General features: G+C 52.0%; 1 protein-coding gene and 1 non-coding gene across 2 annotated transcripts in view; both read right to left on the minus strand.

The window, feature by feature from the left end:
• Positions 1 to 518: 518 nt before the first annotated feature.
• The window catches only part of LOC101604927 (cytochrome P450 4F22), a 42958-nt gene continuing 16289 nt past the window's right edge, over positions 519 to 27187 (minus strand). Inside the window, exons 3-15 of the mRNA XM_045139253.1 lie at positions 26808 to 26896; positions 23786 to 24008; positions 21132 to 21276; positions 12573 to 12626; positions 12327 to 12454; positions 12005 to 12129; positions 9266 to 9533; positions 7069 to 7135; positions 6808 to 6937; positions 4294 to 4427; positions 2935 to 2999; positions 2191 to 2273; positions 519 to 1332 (exon numbers count right to left, since the gene is read on the minus strand). Of these exons, the coding sequence (XP_044995188.1) occupies positions 1155 to 1332; positions 2191 to 2273; positions 2935 to 2999; positions 4294 to 4427; positions 6808 to 6937; positions 7069 to 7135; positions 9266 to 9533; positions 12005 to 12129; positions 12327 to 12454; positions 12573 to 12626; positions 21132 to 21276; positions 23786 to 24007 (1599 nt within the window). The 5' untranslated portion in view covers position 24008; positions 26808 to 26896 and the 3' untranslated portion in view covers positions 519 to 1154. The remainder of the gene's footprint in view (positions 1333 to 2190; positions 2274 to 2934; positions 3000 to 4293; positions 4428 to 6807; positions 6938 to 7068; positions 7136 to 9265; positions 9534 to 12004; positions 12130 to 12326; positions 12455 to 12572; positions 12627 to 21131; positions 21277 to 23785; positions 24009 to 26807; positions 26897 to 27187) is intronic.
• LOC123456401 lies at positions 19869 to 19971 on the minus strand. Its single transcript, XR_006634503.1, has one exon. It is a non-coding gene; the product is annotated as a U6 spliceosomal RNA (small nuclear RNA).

Here is a 27187-nt window from a genome sequence, read left to right on the forward strand (position 1 = left end):
CAAGCTCCAGACCTTTTGCACATGCTGCCTCCTTCTGCCTGGGGCTTCTCCCCGTCACCCACTCAGCTTCCTACAGCAGGGTTTGCCTTCACACCGCAACCCCCCGCCCCAGGCCACCCTCCCCAGTACCTCTGGGATTCACCCAGGACCACCGGCCTCACGTTTGGATCACTTGCCACAAGTTGTGATCAATCACTTGCAGAATTATTTGTTCAACATCTACGGCTACCCCACCAGGGTAGGAATTGGGCTGTCTTGAGCTCGACTGATGTAAACAGACAAGCTGTCCCCCCCCCACACACACACAGACACACATATGCACACCCCAAAAAAACACTCCGAAAACCCCTCCGAGCCCCATTCCAGAATATACAGCTTCCCTGCCTCCTGGCCCACACAGGCTCCCTTCAGTCACTTGACAACTTGTCAAGAACTCCTCCTTCCCCCTGGCTCCAGGGGTGGTGGTTGTGGGGTTCTGTCTAGCTTTGGGGGGGGGGGTGGACATGAGAGGTAGGAGATGGATTCGTTCCTTTCCTTTTATTCTCCAAAACACCGAACACTCAGCAAAGGAACTCTGAATCAAGAAGGAAAGGGCTTCGAGGGGTCTGGGTTTACAAAAACAAAAACAAAAACAAGAAACACAACCAACCAACCCAGTTCTGAGCTCCTGAGCAGTGTGCCCAAATAGCTGGGACCTCAAGAAGGGGCAGTTGGGGTTCAGGCTGACCTCAGGCTCCAACTTCTAAGTCCTCAGTGTAGAAACCAGCCTGGCTTGGAGTCCCAGAGAGGTTCTGGGAGGGTCCAGGGGACAAGGCATGGGAAGAGGGTTTTTAGGGTGTGGGGGGAGGGGTCTAGCCTGTTCCCTCAATCAGGTGTTGGAGCTCCGTGGGAGGGATCAGACCACCCCCACCCCGGAGGGGGGGGGCCGGGGCCTTGCCCGAGAGGCGTGACCAGCACCAGCATGAAGCTGCTGGAGGAGCCTGGAGCCCTAGGGTCTCCGGGGACTCCCGAGGGGCGTGGCCTAGGGACCTTTGGGGCGTGGCCTGTCATCTTGGGGCGTGGCCTATGGGCATTGGGGCGTGGTCTGATGCCTTGGGGGCGGGGCCTAGGCGTGGGTGGGTGGGTCCTGGACCCCCGGGGATCCTCAGCTGTGCTCAGGCCCTCGGGGACAGCGGCTCCACGTTGAGCCAGATGCCGTTCTCCGTGCGCAGGATGAGCTCGGGCTTCCGCCGCACCTTGCGGGTTCGGTCCACGCTCAGGCGGAACCGCAGCAGGGTCAGCGCCACGACCACCCGCATCTCGGCCATGGCGAAGCTCTGGCCTATGCAGTTCCTGCGGGGTGTGTGTGTGGGGAGGGGCGGGAAGGTTAAAAATGAGACCCATGGGGGAGGTGGTCTGGAGAGATAGGCTTAGCGGTTAAGGCATTTGCCTGAGAAGCCCTAAGGACCCAGGTTCGATTCCCCAGGACCTACGCAAGCCAGATGCACAAGGGGGCGTACGCATCTGGAGTTCCTTTGCAGCGGCTAGAGGCCCTGGCCCCACCACTCTCTCTCTCATAGAATAAATAAGAATAATTTAAATAAAATGAAACCCATGGGGTCTGGAGAGATAGCTTAGTGGTTAAGGCGTTTGCCTGGGAAGACTGAGCATCCAGGTTCGGTTCTCCAGGTCCCACCTAAGCCAGATGTACAACATGGCACATGCGTCTGGAGTTTTTTGCAATGGTTGGAGGCCCTGGGGCGCCCATTCTCTCCCCCCCCCCTCTCTCTGCCTTCTCTCGCTGCCTCTTCCCCTTTTTCTCAAGTAAATAAATAATTTTTTAAAAAGGAGACCCACGAATCTATGGAAACATGACTCTGGTGGAGCCCAGTGTTTGAATCCTGTTTGCCCCGGGGATGGAGGGGCGAATGACTTTTGAGGTTCAACTCCTTCATCTGTAAAATGGGAAACAACAGCGTCTGGGAGCCCAGAGCTCAGAGGCCGGCATACCGTGGGCGTGCCGTGTTCTGACTACAATCTCATTTGGGGGGTGTTGGGGCAGGGTGTCAGTTCAGTGTAAGGAGCACAGGTGGGCAGAAATGACACCTGACGGGGCCTGGCTAAGGATAGGACGCACACAGCCCTGACCTGACAGTGGCTTTGCCCACCACCCCCCCCCCCCGCTTGTGGGGGTGGGCAGGACCTCCTTACCTGGGGCCTGCGGAGAAGGGCACAAAGGCCAGCGGGGAACGCTGCTGCGGCTTCTCGGGGTCGAAGCGGTAAGGGTTATACACCTAAGACAGGAGCAGCCTGGTGTGACTCTCGGGGTGGGGGCAGCAACGGGGCCGGTCAGCCTCAGCCTCGAACCATCAGGAGGCTTGCCTCCTGTTATCATAGAACAGGGTTTTCCCCCCTTTCTCCCCACCTTTCTGGACTTCCCTCAGATATCAAATCTCTCTCTCTTGGTCTTCAAAGCCTTCCCTGACCACCTGAGCTAAAGTGCTGCTCACCGGCACCAATTTTTGCTTTTGTTTGGTTTTTCGAGGTAGGGTCTCCGTGTAGCCCAGGCTGACCTGGAATTCACTTATGGAGTCTCCGGGTGGCCTCGAACTCATGGCGATCCTCCTACCTCTGCCTCCCTGAGTGCTGGGATTAAAGGCGTGCGCCACCTCGCCCGGCTCAGTTTTTATGTCTTCAGTGCACTTAGCAACACCCCGAAATGATCGGCTGGCTTTGTCACCCTCAGAACTTCACTGCCAGCTCCACGGAGGCCAGCACAGCATTCTAGGGCATTGGTGCCAGGCACAAGGTCTGGCCCACAGTGGATGCTCAGCCGCTATCTGTTGACCTCTCGGAGTTAGCAGTGAGGGGCGGGGTGGGGGGGAGTCAGTCTGGAGGAGAGGGTCGATGTGTGGGCACTGATGTGTGGGCTCTGAGGTCTGGGCAGGAGCTCACCTTGGAGTCGGGCCACACTGTGGGGTTGTGGTGGGTCCCATAGATGCTGACCAAGCAGATGATTCCTGTGGGGACACTGGGGTCAGTGGGGCCCAGAGGAGCCAGGGCCTCCTCTGGAAATAGTCCCCTCCCCTTCGCAATTCTCCCTGTGAGCTACCTGCCATCATCTTCTGTCCCACGAAAACACCGGCTGTCTTAGCCACTCTTTCTAGAAGGACCCCATCACCTCTCTGCCTCTGTGTGGGCCACAGACGTTCCTCCCATGACCAATCCCCTCCCCTGGCTCCTATCATACAGAAAGTTCCTCTGAATTGAAACATTCCCTCCTGAAGGAGAAGGGAAGGAAACATGTTTGGAAAAGCTCACACTTGTAAGATTCACAAGTCCCCTGTCCAGGGTTTTAGATAGATAGATAGATAGATAGATAGATAGATAGATAGATAGATAGATGATAGATAGATAGATAGATAGATAGATAGATAGATTATATATATATTTGAGATAGAGTTTCACTCTAGCCCAGGCTGATCTGGAGTTCACTATGCAGTCTCAGGGTGGCCTCGAACTCACGGCGATCCTCCTACCTCTGCCACCACGCCCGGCTCCCCAGAGATACAGAAGCCATGAGCAACCGCTGAGGAGACTCTCAGAGCCCCGTGCAGGTTGCCTGCAGCGAGCTCCGCGATGTCACCCAAGCTGGGCGACGCGGCTGCCTTTGAATCATTTATGCTCGTGTGAGTGGCCCCTCCCCCACACTGCCTCGGTAACCGCGGCGCACCCGCTGTCTCACTAAACTAGACCTGGGCGTCATCGGTACCCGGCGAGGGGTGGGTGAACAGACGGCTGTTCACATCTCCCCAGGAAAAGCGAGTACAGCCGCTCCGCACTGCCAACGGTGTGCCTTCTGAAGCTGTGGAGGAATACAGGCTCTTCCGTCTACAGCCCCGGCCTCCCACATGCCCTGTCTGAATGGAGCCATGCCTACATATGTGGCTAGCCCAGCCCATCTGCCATGCCAGGTGGTTGGCTGTGTGTGTGTGTGTGTGTGTGTGTGTGTGTGTGTGTCCTGGAGATGAAGACACACTATAACCCCAGACAACTCAGCCTCTGGGGGATACCTGGCAACTGAATGAAACTGACCCTCCATCTGCACACAGCCAGACCCCCCCCCCCCAAACACACACTCACTCCTTTCCTCCTCAAGTCATCTGCTTCTCCCCTGTATATGCCTGGGTTTCCCCACCACCCCCCAGAGCCACAGATGCTCAGGGCTAGCTTCCTCATCCACGGGGGTGGGGGGGGGGCATGCACGGGGGCAGCAGGCGCACCCGCAGCGGGAGGCCCACACGGGGCAGGCACCTTTCGGGATGATCCGCCCATCTGGGAGTCTGACGTCTTGGGTGCAGCGGCGAGAGATGAGGGTCACGGGAGGGAACTGGCGCAGGCTCTCCTTGATGCACATAGTGGTGAAGGGAAGCTGAACGAGGTCGTCCCTGGAGAGAACAGAACTGTGACTTTCCAAACAAATGGTGCACGCGGACGCGCGCGCGCGCACACACACACACACACACACACACACACACGGTAGGACTCGCCCAACAGTTCAGACTTGCCCCAAAGCTTCTGCTACTTCCACTTTCCAAGTCAAGTATCACGAAGACTCACAATGTCTACTGGTGCTGACCTGAGACCCAGTTACTCGGGAGCTGAGGCAAGGCCGCCGTGGTGCTGCCTAGTGAGCTCAAGGCCACCTGGGCACTTCAGTGCAAGGCTGTCTCAAAAAGTACAAAAAGACTGGGCGGTGGTGGTGCATGCCTTTCATCCCAGCACTAGGGAGGCAGAGACAGGAGGATCGCCGTGAGTTCAAGGCCACCCTGAGACTCCATAGTGAATTCCAGGTCAGCCTGGGCTAGAGTGAAAAAAAAAAGGGGTCTAGTCTTCCCCGAAGCAGTACCCCCATCCCTAGAAACCTAGAAATGCCTTGGCACCTGGCTAGACTGACTGGCTGGATGACCCCATCCAGAAAATTCCCATCAAAGACTCAGACACCAGGTGAACTTTCATTCCCCTCGAAGCAGGAGCTTTGCCTCCATGAATTCTCTCTTCTCTCTCTCTCTCTCTCTCTCTCTCTTTCTCTTGCTTTTCTTTCTTTCTTTTTTATTTGAGAGAGAGAGAATTGGCACACCAAGGCCTTCAGCTGCTGCAAACGAAGTCCAGACACACGTGCCCAACTTATACACAAGTGTGACAATGCACGCTTGTGTCACTGTGCGTCGGGCTTACGTGGGACCTCAAGATTCAAGCATGATTTCTTAGGCTCTACAGGCATGTGCCTTAACCACTAAGCCATCTCTCCAGCCTTTTTCTTTTACTTTTTTTTTTTTAAGACAGGGTATCACCCAGCGCCAACTGACCTCAAACCTGCTATGTAGACGAGGCTGGCTTTGAACTGACGATCTTGTCTGCCCCTCCCAAGTCTGGATGACAAGCGTGTGGCACTGTGCCCAGTTATAATGCCGCCCCTTCTCCGCATCGCTCAGGCTCCCTTCTTCATGGCACACACCTGAGCAGGACTGGATCTCCAGTCCAGATTCTATTAGCATCACCCACTGCATGACTCCTCAGCAAACTGGGCTCTCGGAAGGGGGGGTGTATGTCCGGCCCCATTCATGGGCTGCACCATGTGATTTGCCTTCACCACAATGTGTCAATGCAAACAGAGGTTTTGATAGTTCTGGGATGTGCACTGAGAATCGCAGATCCAGGGAGAGTGAGGAGAACATTGGAAGAGACCCCAACACAGTCCACAGTCAGCGAGTATCCTTGCTCGGCTCAGCCGAGCCCAACAGACACAAGAGCAGGGCACAGGCAAGAGCGGTCACAAGACCAAACACGGCCGTAAGCTGGGTGGGTAATTCTGAGCTGCTGAGATGGGGGCACAGGGACTGAAGTTTAGTGTCAGCCTGGACTACAGAATGAATTCCATGCTGGCCTGGGCTGTCTTGTCTCCAGAAAGGAAGGGAGGAAGGGAGGGAGAGAAGGAGGGGAAAAGAAAAAGGAAATTAAAAGATGAAGAGAAGGGGGCTGGAGAGATGGCTTAATGGTAAAAGCGCTTGCCTGCAACGGTAAGGACAAAGGTTCGATTCCCCAGGACCCACATAAGCCAGATGCACAAGATGGCGCATGTGTCTGGAGTTTGTTTTCAGCAGCTAGAGGTCCTGGCACCTATTTCTCTCCATAAATAAATAAAATATTTTTCTAAAAGATGAGGAGATGAAAAAAATATTAAGTTAAAAAAAAACAAAAGATGAGGAGGAGGAACTTGGTTTAAGGAAAATGATCCAGATTGTGAACTCAGGAGTGTAGCTAATCGCTGACTTTGGGGATGTTTGTTACGTACCCTGACTACGGCAGTTGCCAAGACACTCAGAGGACTGCTGAAGTAGGTAAGCATCTCTGGGTTATAACCAGAGACACTGTAGTCCTGGAAGCTCAAGGGTTTTTTTTTTTTTAAACTTATTTTTTAAATTTTATTTATTTATTTATTTGAGAGCAACAGACACAGAGAGAAAGACAGATAGAGGGAGAAAGAGAATGGGCGCGCCAGGGCTTCCAGCCTCTGCAAATGAACTCCAGACGCGTGCGCCCCCTTGTGCATCTGGCTAACGTGGGACCTGGGGAACCGAACCTCGAACCGGGGTCCTTAGGCTTCACAGGCAAGCGCTTAACCACTAAGCCATCTCTCCAGCCCTCAAGGGTTTTTATCTAAGGCCACACACTCAGCCAGTGGCAGCACAAAGATTCATACTCTGAGCTCTGGCCTCAACCCGCTCCCTTCCAGCCTCCTGTACCCTCCACCCCCGCCAGACTGACCACTCCAGTTCCTCCACGTCTCGGCCCTTCATGACCTCCCGGATCTCCTCCCGGCACTTCTCCTGGTACTCTGGGTACTTTGCCAGGTTGAACAGCACCCACGACAGCCCGCTGGACGTCGTGTCGTGACCTGTGGGCGGAGGAGGTTTGGGAAGGCTGCCGATCCCCCGGGGCAAGCAGCAGCGTCCGTCCAGGCGTGCTGGCCGGGGCGGAAGCAGAGCGGCTTCCCCACCCTCCCTCAGCCTCATCCCCTGTCCTTACCCTCGAACATGAAGGTGTCTGCCTCTGCCCGGATGGCCTCATCAGACAGCTCCTTCCCGTCTTCATCCTGCAGCAGGAAGTACAGCATGCTCAGCCCACCGCATCCCACCGCCTGCATCGTTGGGGGCCCCCCTAAGTCTGCCAGACCTATCCATGCCTCTCCTCTCTCTCTCTCTTTCTTTCCTGAGAGGAGCTTGGTGGGCAGTCCAGGCTGGCCCAAACCCAAGAAGATCCTTCTGCCTCAGCCTTCCAAATGCTGGGATTACATAAGTGTACCGCCTTGCCCAATTTCCTATTCTCCTCTCTAAGCTGTCCAGAGAAATATCTCAGAGGGAAGAATGTGACTTATTATAAGAAAGACGAGGGACCGGAGACATGGCTTAGCGGTTGAGGCGCATGCCTGCGAAGCCTAAGGACCCCAGGTTCGATTCTCCAGGTCCCGCGTAAGCCAGATGCTCATAGTGGCTCATGCGTCTGGATTTCGTTTGCAGTGGCCAGAAGCCCTGGCGCACCCATTCTCTCCCTCCCTCCCTCTCTCTCTACCTGACTGTAATAAATAAATAATATTTTTTGTTTATTTATTTATTTAGTTGAGAGCAACAGAGAGAAAGAGGCAGAGAGAGAGAGAGAAAGAAAGAGAATGGGCACACCAGGGCCTCAAGCCACTGCAAACAAGCTCCAGACGCGTGCGCTCCCTTGTGCATCTGGCTAACGTGGGTCCTAGGGAATTGAGCCTCGAACTGGGGTCCTTAGGCTTCACAGGCAAATGTTTTTTTGTTTTTTTTTTTTAAATTTATTTATTTATTTGAGAGCAACAGACACAGAGAGAAAGACAGATAGAGGGAGAGAGAGAGAATGGGCGCGCCAGGGCTTCCAGCCTCTGCAAACGAACTCCAGACGCGTGCGCCCCCTTGTGCATCTGGCTAACGTGGGACCTGGGGAACCGAGCCTCGAACCGGGGTCCTTAGGCTTCACAGGCAAGCGCTTAACCGCTAAGCCATCTCTCCAGCCCTTCACAGGCAAATGTTTAACTGCTAAGCCCTCTCTCCAGCCCGTAAATAAATAAATAAAATATATTTAAAAAGAAAGATGAAAGGCGGGAAGGAGACTAAAAGAGATGGGGGGGGGTGTTGATGGAGAACTCGTGGCCTGGGTTCAATACCCCAGGACCCATGTAAAGCTAGATGCACAAAGTAGTGCGTGTGTCTGGAGGTTATTTGCAGCTGCAACAGGTCTTGGTATGATCATTCTCCTCTCTCTCTACTCATAAATAAATAAAATAATTTAAAAAAAATGAGGTAGGGGAGCCGGGAGTGCTGGCGCACGCCTTTAATCCCAGCACTCGGGAGGCAGAGGTAGGAGGATCGCCGTGAATTCGAGGCCACCCTGAGAGTCCACAGTGATTCCAGGTCAGCCTGGGCTAGACTGAGACCCTACCTCAAAAAAGCAAAACAAAAAATGAGGTGGGGGGAATTCATATGATCATCACTTAACAGTGGGCGTGTGGCGAGTGTGCACGTGTGTGCAGATGTGTGGTCCTCTGTGCACACATGTGTGGAGGACACCAGGTGTCCTCTGTCACTCTTTGTACCTCATTTCCTTTAGGCAAGGCCTCTCAATGAACCTGGAGCTCCTGCGGATTTTTGTTTTTTGGTTAGGCTGGCTGATCAAGTGAGTTTAGCAATCCTTCCACCTCGGCCTTCCCAGCACTAGGGTTTGATTTATGCAACTACACTTAGCGAACCCCCCTCCAATTTTTTTTTTTTTTTTGAGGTAGGTCTCACTCTAGCCCAGGCTGACCTGGAACTCACTATGTAGTCTCAGGGTGGCCTCGAACTCACGGAGATCCTCCTACCTCTGCCTCCCGCGTGCTGGCATTAAAGGCGTGCGCCACCGAGGACACTTGGCTTCTTACACAGGTGTTGGGGGTGGAACTCAGGCCCCTTTGCTTGCATAATATAGGCTCTTACCCACTGAGCCAGCTACCTAGCCACCTTTTTTTTTTTTAATTTTCTGGTAATATTTTCAACCTGAACTTAGTGCCTGTGGAACGGCCAAAGGCACATTCTGCAGGACGGGCCACGCGGGATGGATGACATCGCGCAACCTGGTTTAAGTGGTGTCGCGCGGGCTGGGCTGTCGCTGCGTGCATGCATGGGTGCAACCCCGCGGACTGGTGCCCCCTGGCCTCCCTTGCCTTGGCCAGCAGCAGCACGTCGATGAAGTCCAGCGTCTTGCCCTGCTTGGCCTTCAGCCAGGCCTCGGCGCCCTGCTGGCGCAGCGCGCGCCGCCGCTCCTGGATGACCTCGGTGGTGAAGGCGTGCACGGTGTCGCAGGCCCGGCGGAAGCGGCGCCCGTCGGCGCTCAGGTAGTACACGAGGTCCAGGTAGTGGTGCAGGCGGTAACGGCGCCGGACCACCAGCGCGCTCAGCTCCACGATGGCCGAGATGTAGTCGCTCATCTTCCTGCGGGGAGGAGAGCCGTGAGAGCGCGCCCAGGCCCCCCTTTACCTGTCCCTTCTTACCTCCTCTGCATCCATTGTCTCATCTACTTATTATTATTATTATTATTATTATTATTATTATTATTATTTTCTATTTTGATTCTTCAAGGTAGAGTCTCACTCTAGCTCAGGCTGACCTGGAATTCACTATGGATTCTCAGGGTGGCCTCGAACTCACGACCATCCTCCTACCTCTGCCTCCTAAATGCTGGGATTAAAGACGAGCTCCGCCACGCCTGGCCTCAGCTACTTTTTTCTTTTCTTTTCTTTCTTTCTTTCTTTCTTTCTTTCTTTCTTTCTTTCTTTCTTTCTTTCTTTTTTTCTTTTTTGAGGTAGGGTCTCACTCTAGCCCAGGCTGACCTGGAATTCACTATGGAGTCTCAGGGTGGCCTCGAACTCACGGCGATCCTCCTACCTCTGTATTAAAGGCGTGCTCCGCCATGCCTGGCCTTATCTACCTTTTTCTTTTCTTTTGTTTTTTTTTTTTTTTTTCGAGGTAGGGTCTCACTCTAGCCCAGGCTGACCTGGAATTCACTATGGAGTCTCAGGGTGGCCTCGAACTCACGGCAATCCTCCGATGCCTCTGCCTCCCCAGTGCTGGGATTAAAGGCGTGCACCACCATGCCCGGCCATTATTTTATTTTTTTAAAACAGGGTTTTATGTAGTTCAGGTTGTCTTTCAGCTCACTAAGTAGCTGAGGATGATCTTGAGCTCCTGATCCTACAGCTACAGAGAACCCCCTGAGCTCTGGGATTACATACAGGTATACACAACCACACCCAGTTTATTTCCATTTTATATTTTTGCAGGGCTAGAGGTGGAACCTAGGATCTCTTGCATGCTCGGCAGGCATTCTAACCACCGAGGTGCACCTCCAGCCTCCACAATGAGTGACTCAGGAGTGAATGGACAAGGGGAAGGGTAAGCTATTGTGTTCATTCACTCAGCAAGCATTCCCTGAGCCTTCCACTTGCCCGGGAGACTGCCACAGCAGTCTATTCTCAAAGCATTTCTCATCTTTGTTTAACAAAGAAGGCCTGTAATTCCAGCACTCAGGAGGATTAAGAGGCCACCCTGGCTACACAGTGACAAGCCATGTCAAAAGACCAGGAGGTAAGCCAGGGTGTGGCAGCTCACGCCTTTAATCCCAGGAGGCAGAGGTAGGAGGGATTGCTATGAAGATTGAGGCCACCCTGAGACTGCAGAGTGAATTCCAGGTCAGTTTGGGCTACAGTGAGACACTGCCTTGAAAAACCAAAAAACACCCAAACAAACAAACAAACAAAATCCAGGAGGAGAACAGAGGAAGACTATTAGAGAGTGGAAAGAGGGAAGAGAAAGAGAACGAGAAGAGAGGAGAGAAGGAGAGAAACGAGTTGGATGTTCCCAAAGGTTGCACTTTCTCTGTGAAGGAATAGGTGAAAAAGCAGCTTTTCGTGAGCACCTGCCTTGTGCTAAGTCACTGGTGTTTGTCACCCCATTACTTATTAGTAATGAATTCATCATCATCATTATTATTTGTGTGCGAGTATTTTTTCAAGGTAGGGTCTCACTCTGGCCCAGGCTGACCTGGAATTCACTCTGCAGCCTCAGTGTGGCCTCTACTCGCGGTGATCCTCCTACCTCTGCCTCCCGAGTGCTGGGATCAAAGGCATGAGCCAGCAAAACTCGGTTTATTTTGTGTTTTTTAAAATATTTTATTTGTTTATTTATTTATTTGAGAAAGAAGCAAATAGAAAGAATGGGCGCGCCAGGGCCTCCAGCTACTGCAAACAAACTCCTGACACATGCGCTCCTTGTGCATCTGATTTATGTGGGTCCTGGGGAATCGAACCTGGGTCCTTAGGCCTCACAGGCAAGCACCTTAACTGCTAAGCCATCTCTTCAGCTCTAGTGTGTGTGTGTGTGTATGTGTTTGAGACAGGGTTTCACTAAATTCTCCAGGCTGACTTCAAACTGAAGCTCCTCATGCCTCCGTTTCCCAGGGAATTATAGGTGCGCGCTACCACTCCCGACAAACATCAGCTCATTTAAGTCTCACACAAGGCTTGTGAGAAAATGGAGCCCAACGAGGTGGCGCACGCCTTTAATCCCAGCACTCGGGAGGCAGAGGTAGGAGGATCACCATGAATTCGAGGTCATCCTGAGACTCCATAGTGAATTCCAGGCCAGCCTGGGCTAGAGTGAGACCCTACATCGAGAAACCAAACAAAAAGAAAGAAAGAAAGAGACAAAGAAAGGAAGGAAGGCAGGAAGAAAGAAACCGAGACTTAACAGGATGATGTCATTCTCCCAGCAGCCACCTGGCCTTTCAGTGGCCTGAGTCCACTTGTCCCAGGCTTGCTTGCCAGCTGGGCGGATCCCTCTCTTTTCCCATCATCCCACCCAGCTTGGGGCTCCCGACTCCTTGTCCCGAGGGAAGCCACACTCACTCCTGACAGTTGCTATTGTAGCTGAACACGCATTTCTGCAGGCTGTCCAGGGTCATGAGGCTCACGTGCTCAAACATGTCAAAGGAGGCCACGGAGTCCTCTGTCAGATGTCGCCGCCACTTAGCCTGGAAGAGAGACGCCAGGTCACCGGACGAGGACACCATCAGCCAGTCGGACAGGTACCTTGCGGAGGGGTGTCCTGGGCACAGGCCACAGGTAAGATTCCAGAAAGTGAGTCCTTCTCCCTGCCCCTCCCTCGCTACCCACGGCGTGGCTTGTCGGTGAGTTGGAGGCTGGACCGTGGCTCGGTCTCGGGACTCACGTGCATGACGTCGGTGCACTGGTTGAAGATCTTCATGTAGGGCTTCAAGATGTCAAAGTGGAAGGCGGGTGTCAGCAGGCGCCGGTGCCGGCTCCATTTGTCACCTTTGCTAAGCAGAAGCCCATCCCCTGGGCCCAGAAAACCAAGGTCAAGGGGCTTCTCCTGCCTCCCCCCTGAAGCCCTCCAAGGAACTCCCATTTCCCCCGCCCTTCCTTTCTCAGCCACAACCACCCCAATGGCATTCACCTAGCCAAGGTTTCAGGAAGCTGTAGAAAAGATCATCCTTGGGCGCGATGGCAGCTGCGGAGAGAAGCGGCGAAGAGATGATTTCCAGAACGAGTTCTGACCCTTGACCCCTGCTCATTATTAGTCTCTTGGGCCTGCTCCTTGGGTGGGCACCAACTTTCCATCTCCACTCTAGTCTGTCTGTCACATCTGACCCTGGACGACACTCATAAAACTCTAATCTAAACCTGAACTTCGGGCTGGAGAGATGGCTTAGCGGTTAAGGCGCTTGCCTGTGAAGCCTAAGGACCCATGTGTGACTCTCCAGATCCCATGTTAGCCAGATGTACAAAGGTGAGGCAATCGCAAGGTCGCACATGCCCACGAGGTGGCGTGAGCATCTGGAGTTCAAGCTGTGGTCCTGCTGTGCCAATTCTCTCTCTCTCTCTCTTTTTTTGGTTTTTCCAGGTAGGGTTTTGCTCTAGCCCAGGCTGACCTAGAATTCACTATGTAGTTTCAGGGTGGCCTTGAACTCATGGCGATTCTCCTACCTCTGCCTCCCGAGTGCTGGGATTAAAGGCATGCGCCACCACGCCCAGCTCCTCTCTCTCTTTTTCTCTCCCTCTCTCCCTAAAACATAAAAATCAGGGCTTAAGAGATGGCTTAGCAGTTAAGACGCTTGCCTGCGAAGGCTAAGGACCCAGGTTTGATTCCCCAGGACCCACGTTAGTCAGATGCACAAGATGGCATATGTGTCCGGACTTCACTTGCAGTGGCTGGAGGTCCCTGGCACGCCCATTCTCTCCCTCTCTCTCTCTCTCCCCCTCTCTCTGTCTCAAATAAATAAACAAAATAGATGAATTTAAAAAAATGTTAAATCCGAACCTCTCCGCAGCTCTCCATGCCCCTTGTCAAGGAGTCAAACTCAGAGCCAGGCATGGTGGCTCATGCTCTCTTCCCCGCACCCAAGAAACTGAAGGGGGAGGATCCCTGGGGAACTGTGGTCAACCTCGGTTACATAGTGAGTTCCAGCCCAGCCTGGGCTACAGTTTGATCGCCCGTCTTGGAAAACACACACACACACACACACACACACACACACACGCTCAGCAACAAAGATCAAGTGGTCAGGGGCTGGGCCGAGGGCTCAGCAGACCAAGCATTTGCAGAGCAAGTGAGGACTGGCCCTCGGAGGCCCGCTGACCATGTCACGCAGGACACAGTACACAGCACATCTAGAATCTAAGCAAGACGGGAGGCGGAGACAGGAGCCCCGAAGCTCACGGGCCAGCCAGCTTGGCAAACACAGTGGTCAACAAGGCACCCTGCCTCAAATACGCTGGAAGGTGAAGGCCAGAGGTTGTCCCTGATTATTACACACACACACACACACACACACACACACACATATACACGCAGAGATTAAAAAATAAATACAGGGCTGAAGAGATGGCTTAGCGGCAAAGGCGCTTGCTTGCAATAGGGCTGACAACCTGGGTTTGACGCCTCTGCACCCACGTAGAGCCAGATGCACAAGGTGGCGCATGCGTCTGGTGCTTGTGTGAAGCAGCAAAGAGGCGCTGGCCTGCCCATCCTTTCTCTCTTTCCTTGCAAATAAACAATTTAAAGAGAGCAAGAGAGAGAGAGAGAGAGAGAGAAGGTTGTTTACAGATGCACAAGGTGGCGCAAGCATCTGGAGTTCGATTGCAGTGGCTAGAAGCCCTGACACACACATTTCCTCTCCCTCTTTCTCTCACTCAAATAAGTGAATAATAATAATAAAAAGTAAGATGGGGACTAGGAAGAGAGATTGGTAGCTAGTTCATGCCACACAAGTGCAAGGAGGAGAGCCCTTGTGCCCATGTAAATGCCAGGTGACTGTCGGTGTCCATGGTGAGCAGCATGTTGCTCATGATTTGGCACCTGTGTGCAAAGTGTGTGTGTTGAAGCAGACTGTGAGCTTTCCAGCGAAATGTACAAGGGGGGGTTCACGTTCCTGTGGGGCACAATGCCTCATGAACTTCAAAGAGGAGGCGATACTGGACTATCCAGGGTTCAGGATGTCAAACATGAACCCAGCTCCTTCCAGATGATGCAAGATATCAGCTGGAATCCCAGGAAAATCAAAATTGCGGGCTGGAGAGAGAGATGGCTTAGTAGTTAAGGCACTTGCCTGCAAAGCCTAAGGGCCCAGATTCAATTCCCCAGGACCCACATAAGGCCAGATGCACAAGGTGGCGCTTGCATCTAGAGTTCGTTTGAAGTGGCTGGAGGCCCTGGTGTGCCCATTCGCTCAATCTGCCTCTTGGTCTGTCTCACTCCAATAAATAAATAAAATATATAAATTTTTAATTGCTATAGTCGAGCCAAAATGCCAATTCCAGCTCAAAAACAAACAAACAAACAAGACAGAGCCAGGCATGGTGGTGTACACCTTTAATCCCAGCACTTGGGAAGCAAAGGTAGGAGGATCAAGGTCACCCTGAGACTACATAGTGAATTCCAGGTCAGCCTGAGCTAGACAGAGACCCTACCTCGGGGGGGGGAAAAAAACAAAACAAAAATACCACAAAGCACAAAGTTCCAACAACTATGTGGACAGGTTCTGGAGGCCATCATACCTCTAGTCTTTGGACACAGTTGATTCCTGTGTGATTAGGAGGCCCTATGTGAGTTGGCCTCTGGGGTCGAAGCACAAATTGGCAGCTCTCAGGGACCAGGGTGATGGTTCAGTGGTTAAAGGAGCTTAAAGGAGCTAGCTTACAAATCTTGTTGGTCCAGTTTCAGTTCTCCATTACCTATGTAAAGCTACATGCACAAAATGGCACATGTGTCTGCAAGAGCCCATTCTTTCTCTCTCTCTCAAGTCAGTAAATTAAAAGAAGGCTGGAGAAATAGCTTAGCAGTTAAGGTACTTGCCTGCAAAGCCAAAGGACCCAGGTTCAATTCCCCAGGACCCATGTAAGCCACATGCACAAAGTGGTGCATGTGTCTGGAGTTTGTTTGCAATAGCTGGAGGCCCTAGCACACCCATTCTCTCTCTCTCTCTCTCTCTCTGTATATATATATATGTGTGTGTGTGTGTGCATGTGTGTGTATTATTTTATTTATTTATGTAAGAGTCAGAGAGAGAAAGATATATATATGTATATGTATATATTATTTTATTTATTTATGTAAGAGTCAGAGAGAGAAAGATATATATATATATGTATGTATATGTATATATTATTTTATTTATTTATGTAAGAGTCAGAGAAAGATATATATATATATGGATAGAGAGAGAGAGAGAGAGAGGGAGGGGGGGAGGGAGAGAGACAAGGACTGGAGCGATTGCTCAGTAGTCAAAGACACTTGTACTTGTCCCTAGTACTCAGGTAAAGTGGTGCATCTAGAGTTCATTTGCAGTGGATAACAGACCCTGGGCACCCACTGTCTGTCTGTCTCTCTGTGTCTCCCTCCCGCCCCCTCTCGCCCTCTCTTCTCCTTCTCTCTCTCCTTGCAAGTAACAAATTGTTAGCTCTCAGCGCCAAAAATCTACTTCGGTCTCCCGAAATCCCCCCTCGCCACCCATCCAAGCCCGTACATCCACTCCAGCCTCAGGAGCAGGTGTGCCAAGCACATTCCGTAATTGCAGACCTTTAAGGGCAACCGGAACATGGGGAGACTATGCTGATGGCAATACGACGCCGTTTAATAACATGAACTATTCAACAGGGGCACTTCTTGGCTTTCCTGCCTCAATCTATCCACCAGAGAGCCGCTTCCCGTCCCCCAGCACTCCACCCGTCTCTGCTTAGTGTGGACAGCCGCTCCCACTTGTCACACTGGCTGTACCCACCCTTTACAAAGCCCTTCTGGAAGACCGCATCAATCACTGACATGACATGATAAAAACTTCTGGTGCTAAACATTTTATTCAGTGAAAGCCAGGTGGTAGTGTATGGCTATAATCTTTTTTGTTTGTTTGTGTTTTTAGAGGTAAGGTTTCACTCTAGTCCAGGCCGTCCTGGAATTCACTATTGTAGTCTCAGGCTGGCCTCGAACTCACGGTGATCCTCCTACCTCTGCCTCCCGAGTGCCGGGATTAAAGGCGTGCGCCACCCCGCCCGGCTAGGCTATAATCTTAGCACTTGGGAGGCTGAGGCAAGAGGATCAGGATTTCAAGGTCATCCTAAGCTCAACAGTGTGTCCAAGGTTAGCCTGGACTACAGGGGACCCTGGACTCACCCCGCAAATAAATTCTTACCCAGTCAATGAATGAGGCAATCAAAGGATGTATGTATGAAAATAAATGAAAGGGGAGAAAAGGGGGAAAGAGGGGCATTTGGATGCATGGATGGATGGATGGGTGGGTGGGTGGGTGGGTAGATGGGTAGGTGGATGAACAGATGGATGGAAGGATGGATGAACAGATGGATGGGTGGGTGGATGGATGGATGGATGGATGGATGGATGGATGAGTGGGTGGACACACGGATGAGTAAATGGGTAAATCCCCCATCCATACAGTGAACAGGCTGGGGACTGAGTGGGGAGGCACCAGAGGAGGAAGTAACACGAAACAGATGATGTCACTTGAACCTGGCCAGCACGCACACTCCCCAGGAGTTGGCCAACGCGCGCACACTCACCCTCCCGTTCCACACGCCCTTCCTGCGGCCCTTCTGGGCCCAACCCAAGCTGGGTGATGCTGGGGACCCAGGGGTGGCTCAGCCCCACGCCCTGCCTGCAGGCGGTCCTGGGCGGGGTGGGAAAAGGAAGCAGAGGTGCATGCCACACTTTCATCACAGCGACAGAAGGTGTGTCTGCTGCTGAGGGAGCCACAGGGAAAGGACAGCTGGGGTCAGAGCGTGGGGCGGGGGGGGGGGGTTTCTCGAGAACAAGTCATTGAGAGGAAGGCGGGAATCTCTCTGGGCTTTGCGTACCAGGCTGCACCACTGAGGGGTCTCTGTGATCCTCACGTCTGGCCAATGGCTTCCCGGCTCACACATCTTCCGCAGCTCCCATCCCTCCAAGGATAACGTGCGTGTGAGCTTTTTCCCCTTTTAGTCCAGCGTGCCTGCCTAACTAACTCTCAAGCTTCTTTGCTATTTCCACATGCATGTTAGCGCCACCCCAGCCTACCCAGGGCACCTCAATCTCCTGGCACCTTCCCACATCTGCACTTGGGCTGAAAGGTCCCTCTCTCTGCAAGATCTCACCTAGCAAACCCAGTTAGAACAAAGGCACAACCTCCCTAAGAGGATCGATGCCCCCGCGGCCCTCCCACCGCTCAGGGACCCAAGGCCACCAGCATTTGAACTTGGGGCCTATCTAGTGTGTTCTGGACTACACCCCTCCCTGCATCTAGGCAGGGTCCCATAGCATGGAATTTCCCCTGTCCCCAAGAAACTTATAAGGAGGAACACTTCACTTTGTTCCTCAAAACCGGAGCCTTCCTTTGGCTTCAGAGTCATGTCATGCTCTTCCATGGCAAATGAACCCCCTTTTCTCTATGACCCTCTCCCCACCAAAAATAAATCCATCTGAGCATCTCTCCATCAAACCTGTATCAGAATCTTCATTTCATTATTATTATTATTAATTTTTTATGTGTTTTTGTCCATGTAGAGTCTCACTCTAGCACAGGCTGCCCTGGAATCCACTCTGTAGCCCCAGGCTGGCCTTGAACCCACAGTTATCCTCCTACCTCTGCCTCTTAAGTGCTAGAATTAAAGGCGTGAGTCACCACACCTGGCTTGCATCTTTCTTTTAACATCTTACACCTGGGCTGGGGAGATGGCTCAGCAGTTAAAAGTGCTTGCTTGCAAAACCTACCTGACCAAATTAAATTCCCTAGTACCCACATGAAGCTACATTCAAAAAGGGGTGCATGTGTCTGGTGTTTATTTGCAGTGGCAAGAGACCCTGGCATGGGCTGGAGAGATGGCTTAGTGGTTAAGCGCTTGCCTGTGAAGCCTAAGGACCCTGGTTCGAGGCTCGGTTCCCCAGGTCCCACGTTAGCCAGATGCACAAGGGGGCGCACGTGTCTGGAGTTCGTTTGCAGAGGCTGGAAGCCCTGGCGCGCCCATTCTCTCTCTCTCTACCTGTCTTTCTCTCTGTGTCTGTCGCTCTCAAATAAATAAATAAATAAATAAATTAATTAAATAAATAAATAAAAAGAGACCCTGGCATGACCCCCCTCAACTACGGGAAGAAAGAAAGAAAGAAAGAAAGAAAGAAAGAAAGAAAGAAGGAAGGAAGGAAGGAAGGAAGGAAGGAAGGAAGGAAGGAAGGAAAGAAAGAGGGAGGAGGGAGGGAGGGAAGGAGGGAGGAAAGGAAGGAAGAAAGGGGAAGAGAGAGAAAGAAAGCGAGAAAGAGGGTGTGAGGGAGAGAGGGAAGGAGGGAAGGAAGGAAAGAAGGGAGAGAGAGAAGGAGGGAGGGAGGGAGGAAGGAAGGAAGAAAGGAAGGAAGGAGGAAGAAAGGAAAGAAGGAAGCTCTTATGCTTTCCCCACTCTGACCTCGACCCTCCATGCCAGGCTTCCTCTCCAATCCATTTTGCCTTCTAGCAAAAAAAAAAAAAAAAAAAAAAAAAAAAAAAGGCTGGTAGGGGGCTGGAGGGATGTCTGAGAGGTTAAGGCGCATGTCTGCAAAGCTAAAGGACACAGGATCAATTCTCCAGGTCCCACGTAAGCCAGATGCACAAGGGGGCGCACGCATCTGGAGTTCGTTTGCAGCGGCTGGAGGCCCTGGCGCGCCCATTCTCTCTCTCTCTCTCTGTCTCAAATAAATAAACAAAAGTATTTTTCTAAAATGACTGGTAATGCCCCCCCCCCCAGAGGAAGGTGTGTAAGAAAGGTCACCATGGTACCTAGTGCCTAAGAACTCCTAAAACAGGAACCTGCCTGTTGTGGCTGACAGCCCCGCCCGGCTCCTGGATGACACACTGACCTTCCAGCTCCTCGTTCTCCAAAGGGGACACCAGAACCATCATGCCTCACAGCTTTCCTGTGTGCGCTTGGCATGTGACAGCTGACCATGAACCATGTGCCCACCCAGTGATTGGCTACTTCGTTACTGGATTCATAATCAATGCCTGTCGGCGCCAGATACTTGTGAAGCGAGTATCGGGGTAAAATGAGCTCTTAGTGAAAAGTGGGTGCCTAGACACTATTGGAAATTGCAGGCGATCACCGTGAAAAGTCAAATACCCGAATAAGTTGGAAAGAAGGGATTCAGAGGGAAGGGACTTAAGAACATAAAGAAAGAGTTAATATTGTCAAGACACATTATTTGCATGTACTAAATTGTCAAAAATAATTTTTTTCATAGAAAAATATGGAATGCTTCACAAATGTGCGTGTCATCCTTGTGCAGGGGCCATGCTAATCTTCTCTGTGTCGTTCCAATTTTAGAAAGCACAAAAAAATTTTATTATATATATATATATTGTTTATATATATGCTATATATTATAAATAAAAATAAATAAAGTATACATATATATATGTATGTATACTCGAACTCACGGCGATCCTCCTACCTCTGCCTGCCGAGGGCTGGGATGAAAGGTGTGCACTACCATGCCCTGCTTGAAGCCAGGATTGTAACCCAACTTCAAGGACTGGTCCAGAGCTCTTGTCCCAAGTTGTTTCCCATCACCCGGGAGAGCCATTTCTGCAGAAGCTAGGCCCCCTGTAGTTAAGTAGGGATCTCTGCACAAAACCAGTGACCGGGCAAGGGGCTATAACCCCTTCCTCCTTCACAGCTCCTGGGGACAGCCTCCATGTTCACAGAGGCCCTCGGTGCAGGAGCCAGAGCCTAAGATTCCTGGAGCTGGTTTTATTCCACTCTGAAATCTCTCCATAAACTGGGTGTGGCACATTCCTCTAATCCCAGCGCTCTGGAGCCTGGGGAAAAAGGGCCTTGCGATCACCATAGCTTGCGCTTTGTGGGGAGACCCTGTCCCCAAAGAAAGCCACAGGCCCGCTAATGGCTCCGAGGGCCCCCAGCTCCACGGGAGGCCAACAGGGTCAGAACTGAGAATGGAAAAGTCCAGAGGGTAGAGCCTCCTCCTACACCCCGGAAGACTAGAGAGGAAGCGGGTTTTCAGAGCTGAAGGTGAGGAAGAGCTCACCAGGCACCCCACCCCTCGGGATAGGTAGGACCTGTCCACATCACCCTTCGGGCAGCAAGTTGGCATCAGTCCAAGGTGACGAGACCAGGCTGCCAAATTGCGCCACCACAACGCTTGGTCACGGTGAGTGTCACAACCCAGAGGGAAGGAGTTGCCACGGCCTGGGATTGAGCAACACGGACTTCCACTAAAACTGAGGCGAACAAGTGTCTACCTGATAGGCGGGCAGCCCTGCAAGGTCCCCGAGGCTCTAAAGGACAGTCTCACTTTTGTCCATGTTGCTGTTACCCCCTGCATTGGCCCTGTCCACCTTGATGGATGAAAGGCTTGTCCACCTCTCTCTAAGCCCCACTCAAATGTCCTATCCCCTGGGGAGCCTCCTGTGCCCTGTTAGATGCCCAGGGGGGTTGTGGGCATTGAAGGTTTACCCATCCTCCGTCAGCCAGCGAGCCTGCCTACCTGAGGCGCCCACCACAGGCTTGATGTAGTCGGGATGGACCAGCACCAGGAGCGGCAGGACAGGTCCAGCCCACACGAGGCACACGTGGTGCATGTAGTCCAGCACCTTCTTCTCATCCCGAAGGCCCGCCTCAGTGGGAAGATACTGCAGAGACAAGGGAGGGGCGGTGAAGACAGGACATCCCAGCCCCCTCCACCCCTGCCTCCTGACACCACCCCTCGCCTGGAGAGCACGCCTGGGAGAGCAGAGGTGCGGCCACGTGGGCACCTCCCTGGGCCTCCTCCTCTGGAAAATGGAGAGTAATGTGCTGGAGGCTGTCAGCAGCAGACTGCCTTTCAGGATCCCCCAGTGAGGGGCTGGGGGCGTGGCTCAGTGGTAGAGCCCCTGTCTAGAATCCCCCAGTGAGGGGCTGGGGGTGTGGCTCAGTGGTAGAGCCCCTGTCTAGAATCCCCCAGTGAGGGGCTGGGGGCGTGGCTCAGTGGTAGAGCCCCTGTCTAGAATCCCCCAGTGAGGGGCTGGGGGCGTGGCTCAGTGGTAGAGCCCCTGTCTAGAATCCCCCAGTGAGGGGCTGGGGGCGTGGCTCAGTGGTAGAGCCCCTGTCTAGAATCCCCCAGTGAGGGGCTGGGGGCGTGGCTCAGTGGTAGAGCCCCTGTCTAGAATCCCCCAGTGAGGGGCTGGGGGTGTGGCTCAGTGGTAGAGCTCCTGTCTAGAATCCCCCAGTGAGGGGCTGGGGGTGCGGCTCAGTGGTAGAGCCCCTGTCTAGAATCCCCCAGTGAGGGGCTGGGGGTGTGGCTCAGTGGTACAGCCATTGTCTAGAATCCCCAGTGAGGGGCCGGGGGCGTGGCTCAGTGGTAGAGCTCCTGCCTAGAATCCACAGTGAGGGGCTGGGGATGTGGCTCAGTGGTAGAGCTCCTGTCTAGAATCCCAGTGAGGGTCTGGAGGTGTGGCTCAGTGGTAGAGCCATTGTCTAGAATCCACAGTGAGGGGCTGGGGGCGTGGCTCATGGGTAGAGCTCCTGCCTGATCTCAGGGTGGCCTTGGACTCACAATGATCCTCCTCTCTCTGCCGCGGGAGTTCTGGAATTAAAAGTGTTGACACCATACCCGGCTTATTGCTGTGTGTTTCTTCTACTGATTTTCATTGTTGGCAATGTTAGGTTTGGAGCTCAGGCCCTCACACTGGCCTGGCAGGGGCTCTGCCACTTAGTTAGTGTATCCTTGCCCTTCCTTTTTAAGAAACTCTGCTGGGTGTGGTGGTAGCAAGATGTCTCACATCTGTAATCCCAGCAACACTTATGAGGCTGAGGCAGGAAGATTACTGTGAGTTTGAGGCTAGGCTGGGAAACAGTGAATTCTAGGCCAGTCTGTGCTACCAAAAATGACACTTGGCCTTAGAAAAAGCATCAAAATAACTTGGAAGACGGAGGTAAGAGGTTCACTGTGAGTTTGAGGCCACCCTGAGACTACATAGTGAATTCTAAGTCAGTCTGGGCTAGAGACCTTGCCATGAAAACCCAATGAATAATTAATTAATTAATTAATTAAAATAAGAGCTGGAGAGATGGCTTAGCCATTAAGGCGCTTGCCTGTGAAGTCTGAGGACTCATGTTTGATTCTCTAGGTCCCACATAAGCCAGATGCACACTGATTCAAACGCACATGTGTACACAAGGGGACACACGCATCTGGAGTTTGATTGCCGTGGCGAGAGGCCCTGGTGCACCAATTCTCTTCCTCTCTTTGTCTCTGTCTTTGTCTTTCTCTCTCTCTCACATGAAAAGAAAAAAAAAAAGCCAGGGCTGGAGAGATGGCTTAGTGGTTAAGTAACTTGCCTGAGAAGCCTAAGAACACAGGTTCGACTCCCCAGAACCCAAATAAGCCATATGCACACGGTGGCACATGCGTCTGGAGTTCGTTTACAGTCGCTGGAAGTCCTGGTGCACCCATTTTCTTTCTCTCAGATAAATAAATAAATAAAATATTTTTTAAAAGGCCAGTCTGTTGGACTTGCCTCAAAAATAAATAAATTAGTAAATAAGGGCTGGAGAGATGACTTTACAGTTAAGCGCTTGCCTGCGAAGCCTAAGGACCCCAGTTCGAGGCTTGATTCCCCAGGACCCACATAAGCCAGATGCACAAGAGGGCGTTTGTATGTGGAGTTCGTTTGCAGTGGCTAGAGGTCCTGGTGTGCCCCTTCTCTCTCTCTCTCTCTTGCTCTCAAATAAATAAATTAAAATTAAAATAAATGCATGTCGTTGGAGAAGCCATGAGTATATGTGCCTGTAATCCCTGCATTCAGAAGGCCAAGACAGGGGAATTATGTTTAAGGCCATCGTGAACTACACTGTGAGACTATCTCAAAAAAAAGCCGGGCACGGTGGCTCACGCCTTTAATCCCAGCACTCGGGAAGCAGAGGTGGGAGAATCACCATGAGTTCGAGGGTCCTTAGGCTTCGCAGGCAAGCACGCCTTAACCATTTTTAAAGAACTCAGTTTTAAAGTCGGCTCTGCCTCCTCCCAGCTTGATCTTTCCGGCTCAAACTCCACAGAACGGGTCCCTGTCCAACCTCAGCGAGATCCTCGTGACCCACGGGGGCCTGTCCACCCGTCCAGCGTCCCCTCCACCCCCCCACCCCTGGGCCCACTGCACTCACCTTGCCCAGGTGGCCCATGAGCCAGTTGCGGCGGGGTGGCTGTGGGAAGCAGCGCAGCCTGCGGCAGGTGACGTGGAAGTCCCAGCAGAGCCTGAGCAGCTTCTGCAGCAGCCGGAAGAGGAAGAGGAGGACGCAGAGCATCAGCGCAGACACGGCGTACATGCGGAATGCCGTCTTCTCCAGCCCCAGGGCGTGCAGCAAGTCGCCCGTGATGGGCAGCATCCTGAGGGCACCGGGACGCGACGCTGAGTCGTGGCTGGTGAACGGGGAGCCTCCCCAGACTCCAGCCACGACCTCTGTGGCCAACCAGGATCCTCAGCCTTCATCGTTGTTGGATACACACATGCACACGCACACGCGCTTCTAACCAGCCTTCCTTCCTCCTTTTCTTTCCGTGTTTTTTATTTTTTAAACTAACGTTATTTATTTATTTGTTAGTGATACAGCAAAAGAGCCAGAGAGGAAAGAATGGGCACGCCAGAGCCTCTAGCTGCTGCAAAACGAACTGGAGATGCACGCGTCACCTTGTGCATCTGGCTTACGTGTGGGGATTGAACCTGGGTACTCTGGCTTCGCAGGCAAGCGCCTTAACCGCTAAGCCGTCTCTCCAGCACTCTTTTCTTTTTAAAAAAAAATTTTTTTTTAGATTTTATTTATTTATTTGAGAGAGCGACAGACACAGAGAGAAAGGCAGATAGAGGGAGAGAGAGAGAATGGGCGTGCCAGGGCTTCCAGCCTCTGCAAACGAACTCCAGACGCGTGCGCCCCCTTGTGCATCTGGCTAACGTGGGACCTGGGGAACCGAGCCTCGAACCGGGGTCCTTAGGCTTCACAGGCAAGCGCTTAACCGCTAAGCCATCTCTCCAGCCCTCCAGTACTCTTTTCTATGTTCTGAGACAGGGTCTCATGCAGCCCAGGCTGGCCTACAACTTATTAGGTAGTTGAGAATGACTTTGAACATCTGATTCTCCTGCCTCCACCTCCCAAGTGCTGGGGTTACAGATGTGCACATGCGTAAACACACACACACACACACACACACACATACACACAGTTTTATGGGGTCCTGGGTATCAAACCCAGAGCTTCATGAATCCTGAGCAAGCACTTTTCCAACACAACCTCATTCCCAATTTCCTCTTTGTTTTTTCTTTCTTTATTTCTTCCTTCCTTCCTTCCTTCCTTTCTTTCTTCCTTTCTTTATCTTCTGTTTTCAAGGTAGGGTCTCACTCAGACCTGGAATTCAATATGTAGTTCCAGGCTGGCCTCAAACTGACGTTGATCCTCCAACCTCTGCCTCCAGAGTGCTGGGATTAAAGGCGTGTGCCACCGCACCCAGCTTTCTCTCTCTTTGTTTTTATTTTGTACTTTTATTTTATTTTTGGGTTTTGGACGTAGGGTCTTGCTGTAGCCCAGGCTGACCTGGAATTCACTACATAGTCTCAGGGTGGCCTCGAACTCATGGCGATCCTCCTACCTCTGCCTCCCGAGTGTGCCACCACGCCCAGCTGTTTTTATAACTTTTAGGTATTTATTTGAGAGGGGGAAAGAGCAGAGGTATGCTAAGGCCTCTTGGCACAGTGAACAAACTCCAGACACGTGTGCCATTTTGTGCATCTGGCTTTGCAGGGGTCCTGGGAAATTAAACCTGGGCCCAAAGGCCTTGCAAGCGAGTGCTGAGACTTCTCCCCAGATTTTTGTTTTTTCTTTTCTTTTCTTTTCTTTTCTTTTCTTTTCTTTTCTTTTCTTTTCTTTTCTTTTCTTTTCTCTTCTCTTCTCTTCTCTGTTCTTTTCCTTTCTTTTTTCTTTTCTTTTCTCTTCTCTTCTCTGTTCTTTTCTTTTCTCTTTTCTTTTCTTTCCTTTTCTCTGTTCTTTTCTTTTCTCTTTTCTTTCTGTTGTTCTGGCGATGGAACCCAGGGCTTTGTGTGCTCGGTTCCACGGCCCCCGCCCCATGACCACCCTTCTGGGCTCCTCCGCCAAACAACTTACTTGGCCTTTGCACAGCTGGTTCAGGGAATTCAACACACACACACACACACACACACACACACACACACACGCACGCACCAGCAGTAGCAGCTCTCAAAATTAGAAACCGACAAAATGGCTTAGTCAGCGGTATCGCTCCCATTCATAACGGCATGTAACTGTCGCCTCTAATTCCCGAACAGCATCACCACTGTGACGTTCACTTCCTGTGCCTCCCTCCGTGCGCGCCCCATCAAGTGCTAGCTAATCTCTTTGTTTGTTTAAGTTTTTTTAAATTCATGTAGCCCAGGCTTGCTCTGAACTCTAAAATTTGTGTGTGTGTGTGTGTGTGTGTGTGTGTGTGTGTATGTGTGTGTGTATGTGTGTGTATGTGTGTGTGTGTGTATGTGTGTGTGTGTATGTGTGTGTGTGTGTGTGTGTGGTGTGTGTCTTGCTACTGCAAACAAATGCCTGTCAGGCTTCATGTGGGTGGTGGCTGGGGAACTGAACCCCATGCGGACAGGCTTTGCAAGACTTTACCTGCTAAGCCATCTCTCCAGCCTCTGGCCCTGAACCCTGGATTGTCCTGCCTCAGTTTCCAAGTGCTGGGGTGACAGGTATGCACCACCCCACCCACCCTCCTTTCTGTTTCTAGGGCGTATTTGAGAGAGAGAGAGGAAAGAGGTAGAGAGAGAAAGAGAGAGAGAATGGGCATGCCAGGGCCTCCAGCCACTGCAAATGAATTCCAGACACACACACCACCTTGTGCATCTGGCTTATGTGGGTCCTGGGGAATCGAACCGAGGTCCTTTAGCTTTGCAGGCAAACGCCTTAACCACTAAGCCATCTTCTGCATCCCATTAAATCTTTTGACTTACTGTGCCCAGGGCATTTTCCAGATTCACCCGCACTCGGTGCGGCTCAGTAACACCCCCATATTTTGGGCACGCTGCATTTTGTTCATTCATGTATCGGCTGAGGGACAGTCGGGCTGTTTCCATCTTTGGGTGATGGCGAAAGGTGCCATTCTGTGTGTGGGCATGCATTCAAGTACCTGAACCCAGTTCTCTTCAGGTCCTCTCTTCTGGACGGATATCTTACGTGTCACTTCTCAGGCCCCTGCCTTGGCCTTCGGGTCAGCTCCTGGAGGAAGGAAGACACTCACATGAGATCAACCGGGAGTGGCCAAGATCTCACCATGTGATCCCCACACATACACGCAGGGCTGCGAACCCTCAGGCTGGGCTCTCGTATGGAGCAGACAGTGACGTTCATGGTTGTTGGGGAAACAGGCATCGTGGGCTTCAGTAGTGTAACCACTGAGAAGTCACCCACACCCCAGAAACATTCCCCACCATGTTCATGCACACAACCCCAACTTAGCTCCAAGGATCACATACAAAAGAAAGACATGAGGGCTGGAGGGATGGCTTA

The sequence above is a fragment of the Jaculus jaculus genome, chromosome 21 (assembly GCF_020740685.1).
Source record: "Jaculus jaculus isolate mJacJac1 chromosome 21, mJacJac1.mat.Y.cur, whole genome shotgun sequence".
Classification (NCBI taxonomy): domain Eukaryota; kingdom Metazoa; phylum Chordata; class Mammalia; order Rodentia; family Dipodidae; genus Jaculus; species Jaculus jaculus.